The sequence below is a fragment of the Phocoena sinus genome, chromosome 1, assembly GCF_008692025.1.
Source record: "Phocoena sinus isolate mPhoSin1 chromosome 1, mPhoSin1.pri, whole genome shotgun sequence".
Classification (NCBI taxonomy): Eukaryota; Metazoa; Chordata; class Mammalia; order Artiodactyla; family Phocoenidae; genus Phocoena; species Phocoena sinus.
Window position 1 is genome coordinate 79,290,152 of NC_045763.1, and position 13,783 is coordinate 79,303,934.

The 13,783-nt window shown below is 39.7% G+C and overlaps 1 protein-coding gene across 2 annotated transcripts in view; it reads left to right on the forward strand.

Moving 5' to 3' along the window:
• PKN2 (protein kinase N2) overlaps positions 1-13,783 on the forward strand; it is a 172,180-nt gene that overhangs the window by 136,086 nt on the left and 22,311 nt on the right. For both annotated transcript variants that reach the window (XM_032624491.1, XM_032624474.1), the window contains exon 23: positions 11,650-11,800. In XM_032624491.1, the coding sequence (XP_032480382.1) occupies positions 11,650-11,800 (151 nt within the window). The remainder of the gene's footprint in view (positions 1-11,649; positions 11,801-13,783) is intronic.

The following is a 13,783-nucleotide window of genomic DNA, read 5'->3' on the forward strand; positions in this document are numbered from 1 at the left end:
CTGCCTCCTTTATCAAAGATAAGGTGACCATATGTGGGTGGGTTTATCTCTGGGCTTTCTATCCTGTTCCATTGATCTATCTTTCTGTTTTTGTGCCAGTACCATACTCTCTTGATTACTATAGCTTTGTAGTATAGTCTGAAGTCAGGGAGCCTGATTCCTTCAGCTTCGTTTTTCATTCTCAAGATTGCTTTGGCTATTCGGGGTCTTTTGTGTTTCCATACAAATTGTGAAATTTTTTGTTCTAGTTCTGTGAAAAATGCCAGTGGTAGTTTGATAGGGATTGCATTGAATCTGTAGATTGCTTTGGGTAGTAGAGTCATTTTCACAATGTTGATTCTTCCAATCTAAGAACATGGTATATCTCTCCATCTATTTGTATCGTCTTTAATTTCTTTCACCAGTGTCTTATAATTTTCTGCATACAGGTCTTTTGTCTCCTTAGGTAGGTTTATTCCTAGATATTTTATTCTTTTTGTTGTAATGGTAAATTGGACTGTTTTCTTGATTTCACTTTCAGATTTTTCATCATTAGTGTATAGGAATGCCAGAGATTTCTGCGCATTAATTTTGTATCCTGCTACTTTACCAAATTCGTTGATTAGCTCTAGTAGTTTTCTGGTAGCGTCTTTAGGATTCTCTATGTATAGTATCATGTCATCTGCAAACAGTGACAGCTTTACTTCTTTTCCGATTTGGATTCCTTTTATTTCCTTTTCTTCTCTGATTGCTGTGGCTAAAACTTCCAAAACTATGTTGAATAAGAGTGGTGAGAGTGGGCAACCTTGTCTTGTTCCTGAGCTTAGTGGAAATGGTTTCAGTTTTTCACCATTGAGGACGATGTTGGCTGTGGGTTTGTCATATATGGCCTTTATTATGTTGAGGAACGTTCCCTTTATGCCTACTTTCTACAGGGTTTTTTATCATAAATGGGTGTTGAATTTTGTCAAAAGCTTTCTCTGCATGTATTGAGACGATCATATGGTTTTTCTCCTTCAATTTGTTAATATGGTGTATCACGTTGATTGATTTTCGTATATTGAAGAATCCTTGCATTCCTGGAATAAACCCCACTTGATCATAGTGTATGATCCTTTTAATGTGCTGTTGTATTCTGTTTGCTAGTATTTTGTTGAGGATTTTTGAATCTATGTTCATCACTGATATTGGCCTGTAGTTTTCTTTGATTGTGACATCCTTGTCTGGTTTCGGTATCAGGGTGATGGTGGCCTCATAGAATGAGTTTGGGAGTGTTCCTCCCTCTGCTATATTTTGGAAGAGTTTGAGCAGGATAGGTGTTCGCTCTTCTCTAAGTGTTTGATAGGATTCGCCTGTGAAGCCATCTGGTCCTGGGCTTTTGTTTGTTGGAAGATTTTTAATCACAGTTTCAATTTCAGTGCTTGTGATTGGTCTGTTCATATTTTCTATTTCTTCCTGTTTCAGTCTTGGCAGGTTGTGCTTTTCTAAGAATTTGTCCATTTCTTCCAGGTTGTTCATTTTATTGGCATAGAGTTGCCTCGATCTCTCATGATCTTTTGTATTTCTGCAGTGTCAGTTGTTGCTTCTCCTTTTTCGTTTCTAATTATGTTGATTTGAATCTTCTCCCCTTTTTTCTTGATGAGTCTGGCTAATGGTTTATCAGTTTTGTTTATCTTGTCCAATAACCAGCTTTTAGTTTTATTGATCTTTGCTATCGTTTCCTTCATTTCTTTTTCATTTATTTCTGATCTGATCTTTATGATTTCTTTCTTTCTGCTAACTTTGGCGTTTTTTTTCTTCTTTCTCTAATTGCTTTAGGTGCAAGGTTAGATTATTTGAGATGTTTCCTGTTTCTTAAGGTAGGATTGTATTGCTATAAACTTCCCTCTTAAAACTGCTTTTGTTGCACCCCATAGGTTTTGGGTCGTCGTGTCTCCGTTGTCATTTGTTTCTAGGTATTTTTTTATTTCCTCTTTGATTTCTTCAGTGATCACTTCGTTATTAAGTAGTGTATTGTTTAGCCTCCATTGTTGTATTTTTTACAGATCTGTTCCTGTAATTGATATCTAGTCTCATAGCGTTGTGGTCAGAAAAGATACTAGATACAATTTCAATTTTCTTAAATTTACCAAGGCTTGATTTGTGACCCAAGATATGATCTATCCTGGAGAATGTTCCATGAGCGCTTGAGAAAAATGTGTATTCTGTTGTTTTTGGATAGAATGTCCTATAAATATCAATTAAGTCCATCTTGTTTAATGTATCATTTAAAGCTTGAGTTTCCTTATTTATTTTCATTTTGGATGATCTGTCCATTGGTGAAAGTGGGGTGTTAAAGTCCCCTACTATGAATGTGTTATTGTCGATTTCCCCTTTTATGGCTGTTAGTATTGGCCTTATATATTGAGGTGCTCCTATGTTCGGTGCATAAATATTTACAATTATTATATCTTCCTCTTGGATCGATCCCTTGATCATTCTGTAGTGTCCTTCTTTGTCTCTTGTAATAGTCTTTATTTTAAAGTCTATTTTGTCTGAAATGCATATTGCTACTCCAGCTTTCTTTTGATTTCCATTTGCATGGAATATCTTTTTCCATCTCCTCACTTTCAGTCTGTATGTGTCTCTAGGTCTGAAGTGGGTCTCTTGTAGACAGCATATATAAGGGTCTTGTTTTTGTATCCATTCAGCCAATCTGCGTCTTTTGGTGGGAGCATTTATTCCATTTACATTTAAGGTAATTATCGATATGTATGTTCCTATTCCCATTTTCTTAATTGTTTTGGGCTCGTTATTGTAGGTCTTTTCCTTCTCTTGTGTTTCTTGCCTAGAGAATTTCCTTTAGCATTTGTTGTAAAGCCGGTTTGGTCGTGCTGAAGTCTCTCAGCTTTTGCTTGTCTGTAAAGGTTTTAATTTCTCCATCAAATCTGAATAAGATCCTTGCTGGGTAGAGTAATCTTGGTTGCAGGTTTTTCTCCTTCATCTCTTTAAATATGTCCTGCCAGTCCCTTCTGGCTTGCAGAGTTTCTGCTGAAAGGTCAGTTGTTAACCTTATGGGGATTCCCTTGTGTGTTATTTGTTGTTTTTCCCTTGCTGCTTTTACTATGTTTTTGTTGTATTTAATTTTTGACAGTTTGATTAATATGTGCCTTGGCGTATTTCTCCTTCGATTTATCCTGTATAGGACTCTGTGTGCTTCCTGGACTTGACTAACTATTTCCGTTCCCATATTAGGGAAGTTTTCAACTATAATCTCTTCAAATATTTTCTCAGTCCCTTTCTTTTTCTCTTATTCTTCTGGAACTCCTATAATTCGAATGTTGGTGCTTTTAATGTTGTCCCAGAGGTCTCTGAGACTGTCCTCAGTTCTTTTCATTCTTTTTTCTTTATTCTGCTCTGCAGTAGTTATTTCCACTAGTTTATCTTCCAGGTCACTTATCCGTTCCTCTGCCTCAGTTATTCTGCTATTGATCCCATCTGGAGTTTTTTTAATTTCATTTATTGTGGTGTTCATCATTGCTTGTTTCATCTTTACTTCTTCTAGGTCCTTGTTAAATGTTTCTTGCATTTTGTCTACTCTATTTCCAAGATTTTGGATCATCTTTACTATCATTATTCTGAATTCTTTTTCAGGTAGACTGCCTATTTCCTCTTCATTTGTTAGGTCTGGTGGGTTTTTATCTCACTCCTTCATCTGCTGTGTGTTTTTCTGTCTTCTCATTTTGCTTATCTTAATGTGTTTGGGGTCTCCTTTTTGCAGGCTGCAGGTTCGTAGTTCCCGTTGTTTTTGGTGTCTCCCCAGTGGCTAAAGTTGGTTCAGTAGGTTATGTAGGCTTCCTGGTGGAGGGGACTAGTGCCTGTGTTCTGGTGGATGAGGCTGGATCTTGTCTTTCTGGTGGGCAGGTCCACGTCTGGTGGTGTGTTTTGGAGTGTCTGTTGACTTATTATGATTTATGGCAGGCTCTCTGCTAGTGGGTAGGGTTCTGTTCCTGTCTTGCTAGTTGTTTGGCATAGGGTGTCCAGCACTGTAGCTTGCTGGTCGTTGAGTGAAGCTGAGTGCTGGTGTTGAGATCAAGATTTCTGGGAGATTTTCGCCCTTTGATATTATGTGGAGCTGGGAAGTCTCTTGTGGACCAGTGTCCTGAAGTTGTCTCTCCCACCTCAGAGGCACAACCCTGACCCCTGGCTGCAGTACCAAGAGCCTTTCATCCACACGACTCAGAATAAAAGGGAGAAAAACAAGAAAGAAAGAAAAAGGAAGGAAGGAAGAGAAAGCGAAAGGAGGGAGGGAGGGAGAAGGGGGAAGGAAGGAAAGAAAAGTAAAAAAAAGTAAGATAAAATAAAGTTGTTAAAATAAAAATTAATTAAGGAAAAAAAAAACACGGACTAATAGAACCCTAGGACAAATGGTGAAAGCAAAGCTATACAGACAAAATCTCACACAGAAGCATACACATACTCACAAAAAGAGGAAAAGGGGAAAAAATCATAAATCTTGCTATCAAAGTCCACCTCCTCAATTTGGGATGATTCGTTGTCTATTCGTGTATTCCACAGATGCAGGGTACATCAAGTTGATTGTGGAGCTTTAATCCGCTGCATCTGAGGCTGCTGGGAGAGATTTCCCTTTGTTTTCTTTGTTCTCACAGCCCAGGGCTCAGCTTTGGATTTGGCCCTGCCTTTGCGTATAAGTCGCTGGAGGGCGTCTGTTCTTCGCTCAGACAGGTTGGGGTTAAAGGAGCAGCTGCTGTGGAGACTCTGACTCACTCAAGCCGGGGGGAGAGAGGGGCACGGAGTGCAGGGCGAGCCTGCAGCGGCAGAGGCCGTCGGGACGTTGCACCAGCCTGAGGCGCGCCGTGCGTTCTTCCAGGGAAGTTGTCCTTGGATCCCGGGACCCTGGCAGTGGCGGGCTGCACAGGCTCCCGGGAGGGGCGGTGTGGATAGTGACGTGTGGTCGCACACAGGCTTCTTGGCGGCGGCAGCAGCAGCCTGAGCGTCTCATGCCCGTCTCTGGGGTCCTCGCTGTTAGCTGCGGCTCGCGCCCGTCTCTGGAGCTCCTTTAAGCAGCGCTCTTAATCCCCTCTCCTCACGCACCAGGAAACAAAGAGGGAAGAAAAAGTCTCTTGCCTCTTAACGCAGGTCCAGACTTTTTCCCGGACTCCCTCCCGTCTAGCCATGGTGCACTAACCCCTTCAGGCTGTGTTCACGCAGCCAACCCCAGTCCTCTCCCTGCGCTCCAACGGAAGGAGCCTCAGCTCCCAGCCCCGCCCACCCCGGCAGGTGAGCAGACAAGCCTCTCGGGCTGGTGAGTGCAGGTCGGCACCGATCCTCTCTGCAGGAATCTCTCCGCTTTGCCCTCCGCACCCCTGTGGCTGTGCTCTTTTCCATGGCTTCGAAGCTTCCCCACCTCCGCCACCTGCAGTCTCCGCCCGCGAAGGGGCTTCCTAGTGTGTGGAAACCTTTCCTCTTTGTCACAGCTCCCTCCCACGGGTGCAGGTCCTGTCCCTATTCTTTTGTCTCTGTTTATTTTTTTCTTTTGCCCTACCCAGGTACGTGGGAGGTTTCTTGCCTTTTGGGAGGTCTGAGGTCTTCTGCCAGCGTTCAGTAGGTGTTCTGTAGGAGTTGTTCCACCTGTAGATGCATTTCTGGTGTATCTGTGGGGAGGAAGGTGATCTCTGCGTCTTACTCTTCCGCCATCTTCCCCTCCAACTCAGCCTGGTATTTTTTAAAACTTAAAAACTAAGCCAAACTAAACATAAATGTGATTTTTTTTTTTCTAAAGCAAGTAATTGTTGAACGAAAATTAAGATAGGGGTTATCTGATGAGACAGAAGAATATGATAGTGGTGCAGAATACCCTGACAGGTAGAAGTTGCTGGTAGTATTTTAGGTCATCAGTTTGGGTGGTGATTTAATCAGTTCAGTATATTAATAAATAATATACTCCTCACCATCTTGAGTCCTCACTGTTCTCCTTTTCCACCTTAAATTGCCATATCCATCATGCTCTCCCACATATGTGATCCTCAGCTCCCTGCTCCTTTCTTGCTTCTTTGTACAACCCTGTTAAACTCCCACCCAAACCCCTGTTAAATCTATTTCTGCATCTGAACAACCATGCTAACTCATCTCACTACCATGAAGTGAGTCAATACTAAATTTCCTTAGTCTGGTGGTTCTCAAACTTTACGGTGTATCAGAATCACTGGAAGGATTTGTACATGGGCCTCATCAAGCAGATTGTTTGTTTTGGTATTGAGTTGTATGAGTTCTTTTTTTTTTTTTTTTTACGGTACTCGGGCCTCTCACTGTTGTGGCCTCTCCCATTGCAGAGCACAGGCTCCGGACGCACAGGCTCAGTGGCCATGGCTCACGGGCCCAGCTGCTCTGCGACATGTGGGATCTTCCCAGACTGGGGCACGAACCCGTGTCCCCTGCATCGGCAGGCAGACTCTCAACCACTGCGCCACCAGGGAAGCCCTGTATGAGTTCTTTATATATTTTGGATATTAAGCCCTTATCTGATACACGGTTTGCAAACATTTTCTCCCATTCTGTAGGGTGCCTTTTCATTTTGTTAGTTGTCTCTTGCTGTGCAGTAGCTTTTTAGTTTGATGTAATCCTGCTTACTTATTTTTGCTTTTGTAGCTTGTGCTTTTGGTGTCATATCTAAAAAATCATTACCCAGACCAATGTCAAAGAGCTTTTTTCCTATGTTTTCTTCTTGGAGTTTTATGGTATTAGGTCTTATGTTTTAAGTCTTTAATCCATTTTGAGTTAACTTTTGTGAGTGGTATGAGAAGAGGTCCAGTTTCATTTTTCTGCATTTTTTTCATTTTCCTAACACCATTTATTAAAGGGGCTATCCTTTCCCCATTGAGTGTTCTTGGATCGCTTGTCAAATATTAATTGACTATAAATGCAGGGGGTGGTTATTTCTGGGCTCTCTATACTGTTCTATGTCAATTTTTATGCAAGTATCATGCTGTTTTAATTACTATAGCTGTGTAGTACTGTTTGAGATGAGGACATGTGAATGCCTTTGGTTTTGTTGTTCTTTCTCAGGTTTGCTTTGGCTATTCGAGGTCTTTTGTGGCTCCAAACAAATTTTTAGGATTTTTTTTTTTCCTGTGGAAAATGTCATTTGAATTTTGATAGGGATTGCATTGAATTTATAGATGGCTTTGGGTAATACAGATATTGTGTATAGAAACACAACTGATTTCTATATGTTGATTTCACATCCTACAACTTTACTGAACTTGTTCATTAGTTCTAATAGTTTTTTGGTTCAGTCTTTAGGGTTTTCTTTAGATCGTATAATCTTCAAACAACAATTTTACTTCCTCCTTTCCAATTTGGATGCCTTTTTATTTCTTGCTTGACATTTTTATCATTCCAATTTTGATTGCTTGCTGATTTTGTTGTAGCTTTATTTTCCTTTACTTTGGAGACAGAAATACTGTCTTTATGTCAAAGAAATAAGTTTGTCCTCTAGCATCAAAACACATTGCTATTCTTAAATTGAGAATAGGTTTAAATGATGGGCTAACATCTAGGAACTATGTTGTAAGAGATGGAGTAGAATGAGAGACAAGACTGGTTACAAAATTTATTTTTCTTTCTTTCTAGTGTGTGTGTGCATGCCAAGTAGGTATTTGTATAAATTAAATACCTATTTAATCTGTAAAATACCCCTCCTCCCTTCAGATAATCAGCACTGTATATCTCCTAGGCATGAACACACATAAACAGAAAGCCAGAAATCCAAGATATCAACATCACCATCTTGGCACTGGACTTTCTAGGGCAGTTTAAGTGTTCCTATTTTCACTGACTTTTTAGACCTTGCCTTTTTTTTCCCCCTTTCTACTCAGATCTACTTTAATTCACTTGCTTGTCATCCTGTATTAATCAGTTCTCTGACTTGAAACCATTGAATGCTTGTGACATTAGTATTACCATCTTTTTCTGTTTTTAGAAGTAAAATAGTGTATTTTAAAACTTTAGTCTCCCATATATGATCTCATTTAATCCCCAAGACTACCCTGTGAAGTTGGTGGAGTGAAGTAAGTTGTCCCAGCTCACACAGCTGCTAAGTGGCAGAGCCAGAACTATGACCCTTTCCTTGCCCAGTACCTTTTCTGTTGCACTACAAACTTTTTGTTTAAGTTGGTTTTAAATTAGACCAGTCAATGGTTAACTCCCCCTGAAAGTAAGATGAAGACAGAATAAAGTTAAAACTCCCCTCTCCCTTCCCCCAGGAATACTAACTACATCAGTGGTATTACATCTTACTGCATCACATCGGGAGATAGTAATCTCAAATTTTTCCACTAAGTTTGATCACTTGGTTAAGGTGGTGATCATCAGATCTCTCTTTCTGAAGATACCGTTTTACCCTTATAACTAATAGACAATCCGAGATAATACTTGAGGATCATTTGATTTCCAAAAACCCTCCCAATACTCATCTGAGTAAATTATTACACTGGAAGTTGCAAAATAATTGTCCAACTCTAGTATTTCATCTACATGCATTAGCTGCCATTCTTGTTTTTGTTTTTTTTAAGCTTTCCCTTTTTCCTCGTAACCTCACTTTTTTTTTTTTTAAATTTGAGTATCACTATGGATGCAAGGACTTTTAAAAATCATTGTGTTATAATCCATTACTATTACTGCTTTTTTCTTGGATGCTTAAATTGTTCCCAGATTTGAGCCCATTTGTCTTTGTGTACCTCCTTGCTTTCTTGCACTATAAGATGTTCCAGGCCCACTTTTTGTGTTCCCTGCAAACCTGGAATTAGCCTTTTTTTTTTTTCTTTTGAGAAAGAATATTTAGGAACTAAAATCTGATTGCTATTGTGAAGTCATGATATCTAGACCCTTTCAGGTGATAGACGAAGAAAATAAACCTCTTTGAAAATCATGAGTTCATGCTAATTTAAATGGAGCCTCACAGGATTCTTTTTCAACTTATCCTCATTTCATATTTTCATCTCTCTTCTGCCATTATAGACCCTCATTTTTAAGAGTCTATATGGTGATTCAATTTCATACTAGAAAGCATTATTTTTACTTGTTTTAGAAAAATTTGTTCAGTTTACCAAAGAGATCAGTATACTTTATTTGAAAATTAAAAGGAGGGACTTCGCTGGCAGTCCAGTGGTTAAGACTCCGCATTTCCATTGCAGGGGGCACAGGTTCGATCCCTGTTCGGGGAACTAAGATACCCCGCATGCTGTGCGGTGCGGCCAAAAAAAAAAAAAAATTAATGTGAAAGCTTAAAAACCTCATGTCACTACTTTCAAGCAGATCAGTGGTCCTAAAAAAAAATCCAGTTTTCAGGTGATTGTTGTTATAGTTCCTAATTTCTATTTTCTTTTTAGCGGTTTATACAAAGTCATCACAGTTACAAATTTACTTCTCCAAGTGTACAGATTCACATTTTAGATTCTCAGTGGAATCCAATTCAGTATTTTTGACATTTACAGCATTATGCTGAATCGTGGCATTTGCTTCTTCATGCTTTTATATTTCAGTGAGCTACTTTTGAGTGGTTGGTTTACTTCTTGAAATATGGACATAATGCAATACAATAAAAATAATGAAAATGCATACTAACCGAAAGTAAACAATATGCAAATGACAAATACCTCATTGCCTTATCTGATAAACGCAGTCTGTGTAGTATGCATGAAATATTTAAGAGTGTAAGTATTAACAAAAGAGTTAGGTTTCTATGGAAATAGTAACTTCTTTTATCTTTTACAAATTTGAAATTGTGTGAAAAAACCTTAATCCCAGTAATTTTATCTCTGACCCCCAAACTGCATGTAAACCACTTAGTAGACGTCCAGGGATTTCTAGCATCTAAACACTGTAAAAAGGAGTTGTAGCTTTTTCTAATCCACCATCCTGGACTCATCAAAGCCCAGGATCTTTTGGATAAAGTAAATAAATTGCAATTCGATTTCTAAAGAACCCCTGATGCCTCCTTGGTACCTGCTTTATCTTTACACACTGATACTACTGCTTTACTCCTCCCTCAAGTTGTTTGTGTTATAGTCTAGTTAGAATAGGTAGAAAATAAATGCCAAAATGGCCTTTAAATGTTGTCATTTGAAGCTAACACTCCAAATTGGAGACCTTTGAAATGAGGCCTTTGAAGAAAAGAGCAGTCTAAATTGAAGTGTGCATAACTGTTTTGAACTGGAAATTACCTCTAGTTTAGTGAATAAAACCTATATAAATTAAACAATGCATATATATTTCTTTTTTCTGCATTATGTCTTATACTTATCCATGTAGAGATGTCCAAGCATAGGATTCAGGAAGAGGACTGGGCTGGAGATATGAGGGCCGTTGGATGGTAACTGAAGTCACAGGGGTAGATGAGGTCACTTAGGGTTGAGTGTGGAGAGCAACAAGATAGAAGGGTCAACCAAGGACAAAATTCTAAGGGATGAGTAGAAGAGGAAGACTCAACAGAGACCTAAAAGCAGTAACCAGAGGTAGGAAGGAAATAAGGAGAGAATTAGTAGTATGAAAGCCTAGGGAAAGAGAGTTTCAAAGAGGATTGAAAATGGACAACAATGTGAAGTGTTAATTGGTGAAGATGAGGTCTGAGATGTTCCACCTGCTTTAGCAACATGGATATTTTTGAGACCATGATGAGAGTAGTTTTACTGGTGTGCCCAGGGCTGAAACTAGCCTGCAATGCTTTACAGTGGGAATGAGGGGGAATCTTTCAAGAAGTTTGGCTATGAAGAGCAAGAAAGTGCCAGGGATCAAGGAGTTTAGGACACAGAAGACATTGGAATGTGTTTACATGTTGATGGGAGGGAGCAAGCCAGCCACACTGCTTGTAATCCCCACAGAACCATGCAGTATGAGGCCTCCTTGTTTAATTCATGGTGATCATCTTCACTCTTCCCAGAGATGGGGCTAAACCCAGTGAACTTAAGTGCTAATCATCTTCCAGATTCTGCTAAAGTAAAACAGTCTTTCTCTGACCACTCTCTCCCAACACAGAATTAATCAAATCCTCTTGTGTCTCCACCATAACCTGCAAAATACTCTCCATGCTTTATTGCATTTATTTGTTTACATGTCTCTTTTCTCCATAAGTTGTGTTTTATTCATCTTAGATGCCAAGTGCACAGCTCTGTCGCTGATACACTGTAGTGTTCAATAAATAGTAATAGCCTTTTATAAAGCAATAACCTTCATTTTAAAAAATCAGGTATTTTGTGTTACCATATTGGATCTTCCCAACAACTCTGTGAATAAAGCACTGTAATATTCTCATTTTATAAATAAGAAACTTGAGACTTAAGAGAGCTAAGGAACTTGTGCAAAGTCACATAGTAAGTGGAAGAGACAGGACTCAAACCCAGTCTGTTAGCAAGATTCATGCTCTTAAGCTCACTATAGTCAATGCAAGATTGAATAAATGAATGAATGGATGGGTATCAAGGAATTCAGAAGGACAAAGCTCCCACAAATGAACTACCACACCATTTGTTAAACATAACACATACTGAGAGTGTCCAGTTGCTCAATAAATGCTTTCTGTTGGGAAAAAAAAAATGGAACAGTTGCAAAACTGACATGTAAACTTCCAGACTGTTAACCACTGGAGCCTTCTTTCTTATTCTTCCTTTCTAGAAGACAAAAAGGATTAACATTCATGCTCTCTTTGTTCATCTGTGTACACCTTGCTCCAAGAGCTTAATGATACAGATGAAAGAACATGGCACTTTTGAGGAAATGGAACTTCACAGTAGCTGGAGTATATGTAAAAACTGCAATGGAGTAGGTGAGTAAAGACTAGGAAATGCAGGCATTGTGGGCTGTGTTCAGAAAGATGGGTTTTTTTGCTCATTTGTTTTAATTTTTACTTTTTATTGGAGTATAGTTGATTTACAATGTTGTATTTCAGGTGTACAACAAAGGGATTCAGTTATACATATACATATAGCTATTCTTTCTCAGATTCTTTTCCCATATAGGTTATTACAGAATATTGAGTAGAGGCCCCTGTGCTATATAGTAGGTCCTGTTGGTTGTCTATTTTACAAATAGCAGCGTGTATATGTTAATCCCAAACTCCTAATTTAGCCCTCTCCCAACCTTTCCCCTTTGGTATCCATAAGTTTGTTTTCGAAGTCTGTGAGTCTGTTTTCTGTTTTGTAAATGAGTTCCTTTGTACCATTATTTAAAGATTCCACATATAAGTGATATCATATGATATTCATCTTTCTCTGACTTACTTTATTTAGCATGATAATTTCTAGGTCTATCCATGTTGCTGCAAATGGCATTATTTCATTCTTTTTTATGGCTGAGCAATATTCCATTGTATATATGTACCACATCTTCTTTATCCATTCATCTGTTGATGGACACTTAGGTTGCTTCCGTGTCTTGGCTATATTGTAGATAGTGCTGCTATGAACATTGGGGTGCATGTGTCTTTTCAAATTATGGTTTTCTTCAGATATAGGCCCAGGAGTGGGATTGCTGGATCATATGGTAGCTCTATTTTTAGTTTTTTAAGGACCCTCCATACTGTTCTCCATAGTAGCTCTACCAATTTACATTCCCACCAACAGTGTAGGAGGGTTCCCATTTCTCCACATCAGAAAGGGTTGTCATAGGGGCAGATCTAAATTTTGCGGGGCCAAAAGTATATACAATTTGGGGGGCCCCCTTTAAGAAATCCATGATTTTGTATTTATAGCTACAGAATTAAGTCCAGAGCCTTGGAAGGGGTCTGTGCAAGTGCACCTTAAGTTTCATTAGCTTTCTGATAAATCACCTATGCCTCAGAGCCACTGAAGCATCTTCAGCTGGGATAAATGTGGTTAGATTTGCATGGGGAGAATGGATCAGAGGGTTCAAGTCTGAAGCCTGGAGCAGTAGCTTGGAGCCACCTCAGCAACTGTGGGAGATGATAAAGGCCTAAACTAGGGTAAGGCAGGTAGGAGAGAGAAAAGTGGGTGGATAAAGCCTCTTCAGGTGGTAGAAACAAAGGACTAGGACTGACTACAGGTAGCCCATAGGGGCCATATACCAACCACATCACAGAAATGTCTCCCCAAGCAATGTGATTTCCACTTATCCTTTAAGGGCCTTTTCCAGTTAAGAAGTACTTTTTTCCTCTTTGTGCCCTGCTCTTTCCACACAGGTACAATGAATGTCTCCTTCTGACTCCCTTGGGCTTTGTACACACCTCCATCTTATACTCGCTCATAGCATCAGGACAGGGCATGCCTTATTCACCTCTTGTGTCTTGTATCTCCAGTCTTCATAGTGGAGGATGAAGGAATGGCCTGCTTTGCTCTATACAAAGACATTTAGAATAATATAAAATATTAGGAAGTTTCTATGAGTGATTGAGATTCAACCTACGATTAGTTGTTGATATGAATTGTAGTTGGGCTCCAACATAATATGTGTCCCTCTGAAAACCACCACAAGAGTCATCCCTTATTTTAGTTCTTCCTAATCTGTAGAGAAGTTCCACATATAAGCTGTCACTTAAAACTTATAGCGGGCTTCCCTGGTGGCGCAGTGGTTGAGAGTCTGCCTGCCGATGCAGGGGACACGGGTTCGTGCCCCGGTCCGGGAAGATCCCACATGCCGCGGAGTGGCTGGGCCCGTGAGCCGTGGCCGCTGAGCCTGCGTGTCTGGAGCCTGTGCTCCGCAATGGGAGAGGCCACAACAGTGACCTCTCCTGTTTGTGGCCCATGTACCACAAAAAAAAAAAAAAAAAAAAAAAAAACCTTATAGCCACTTG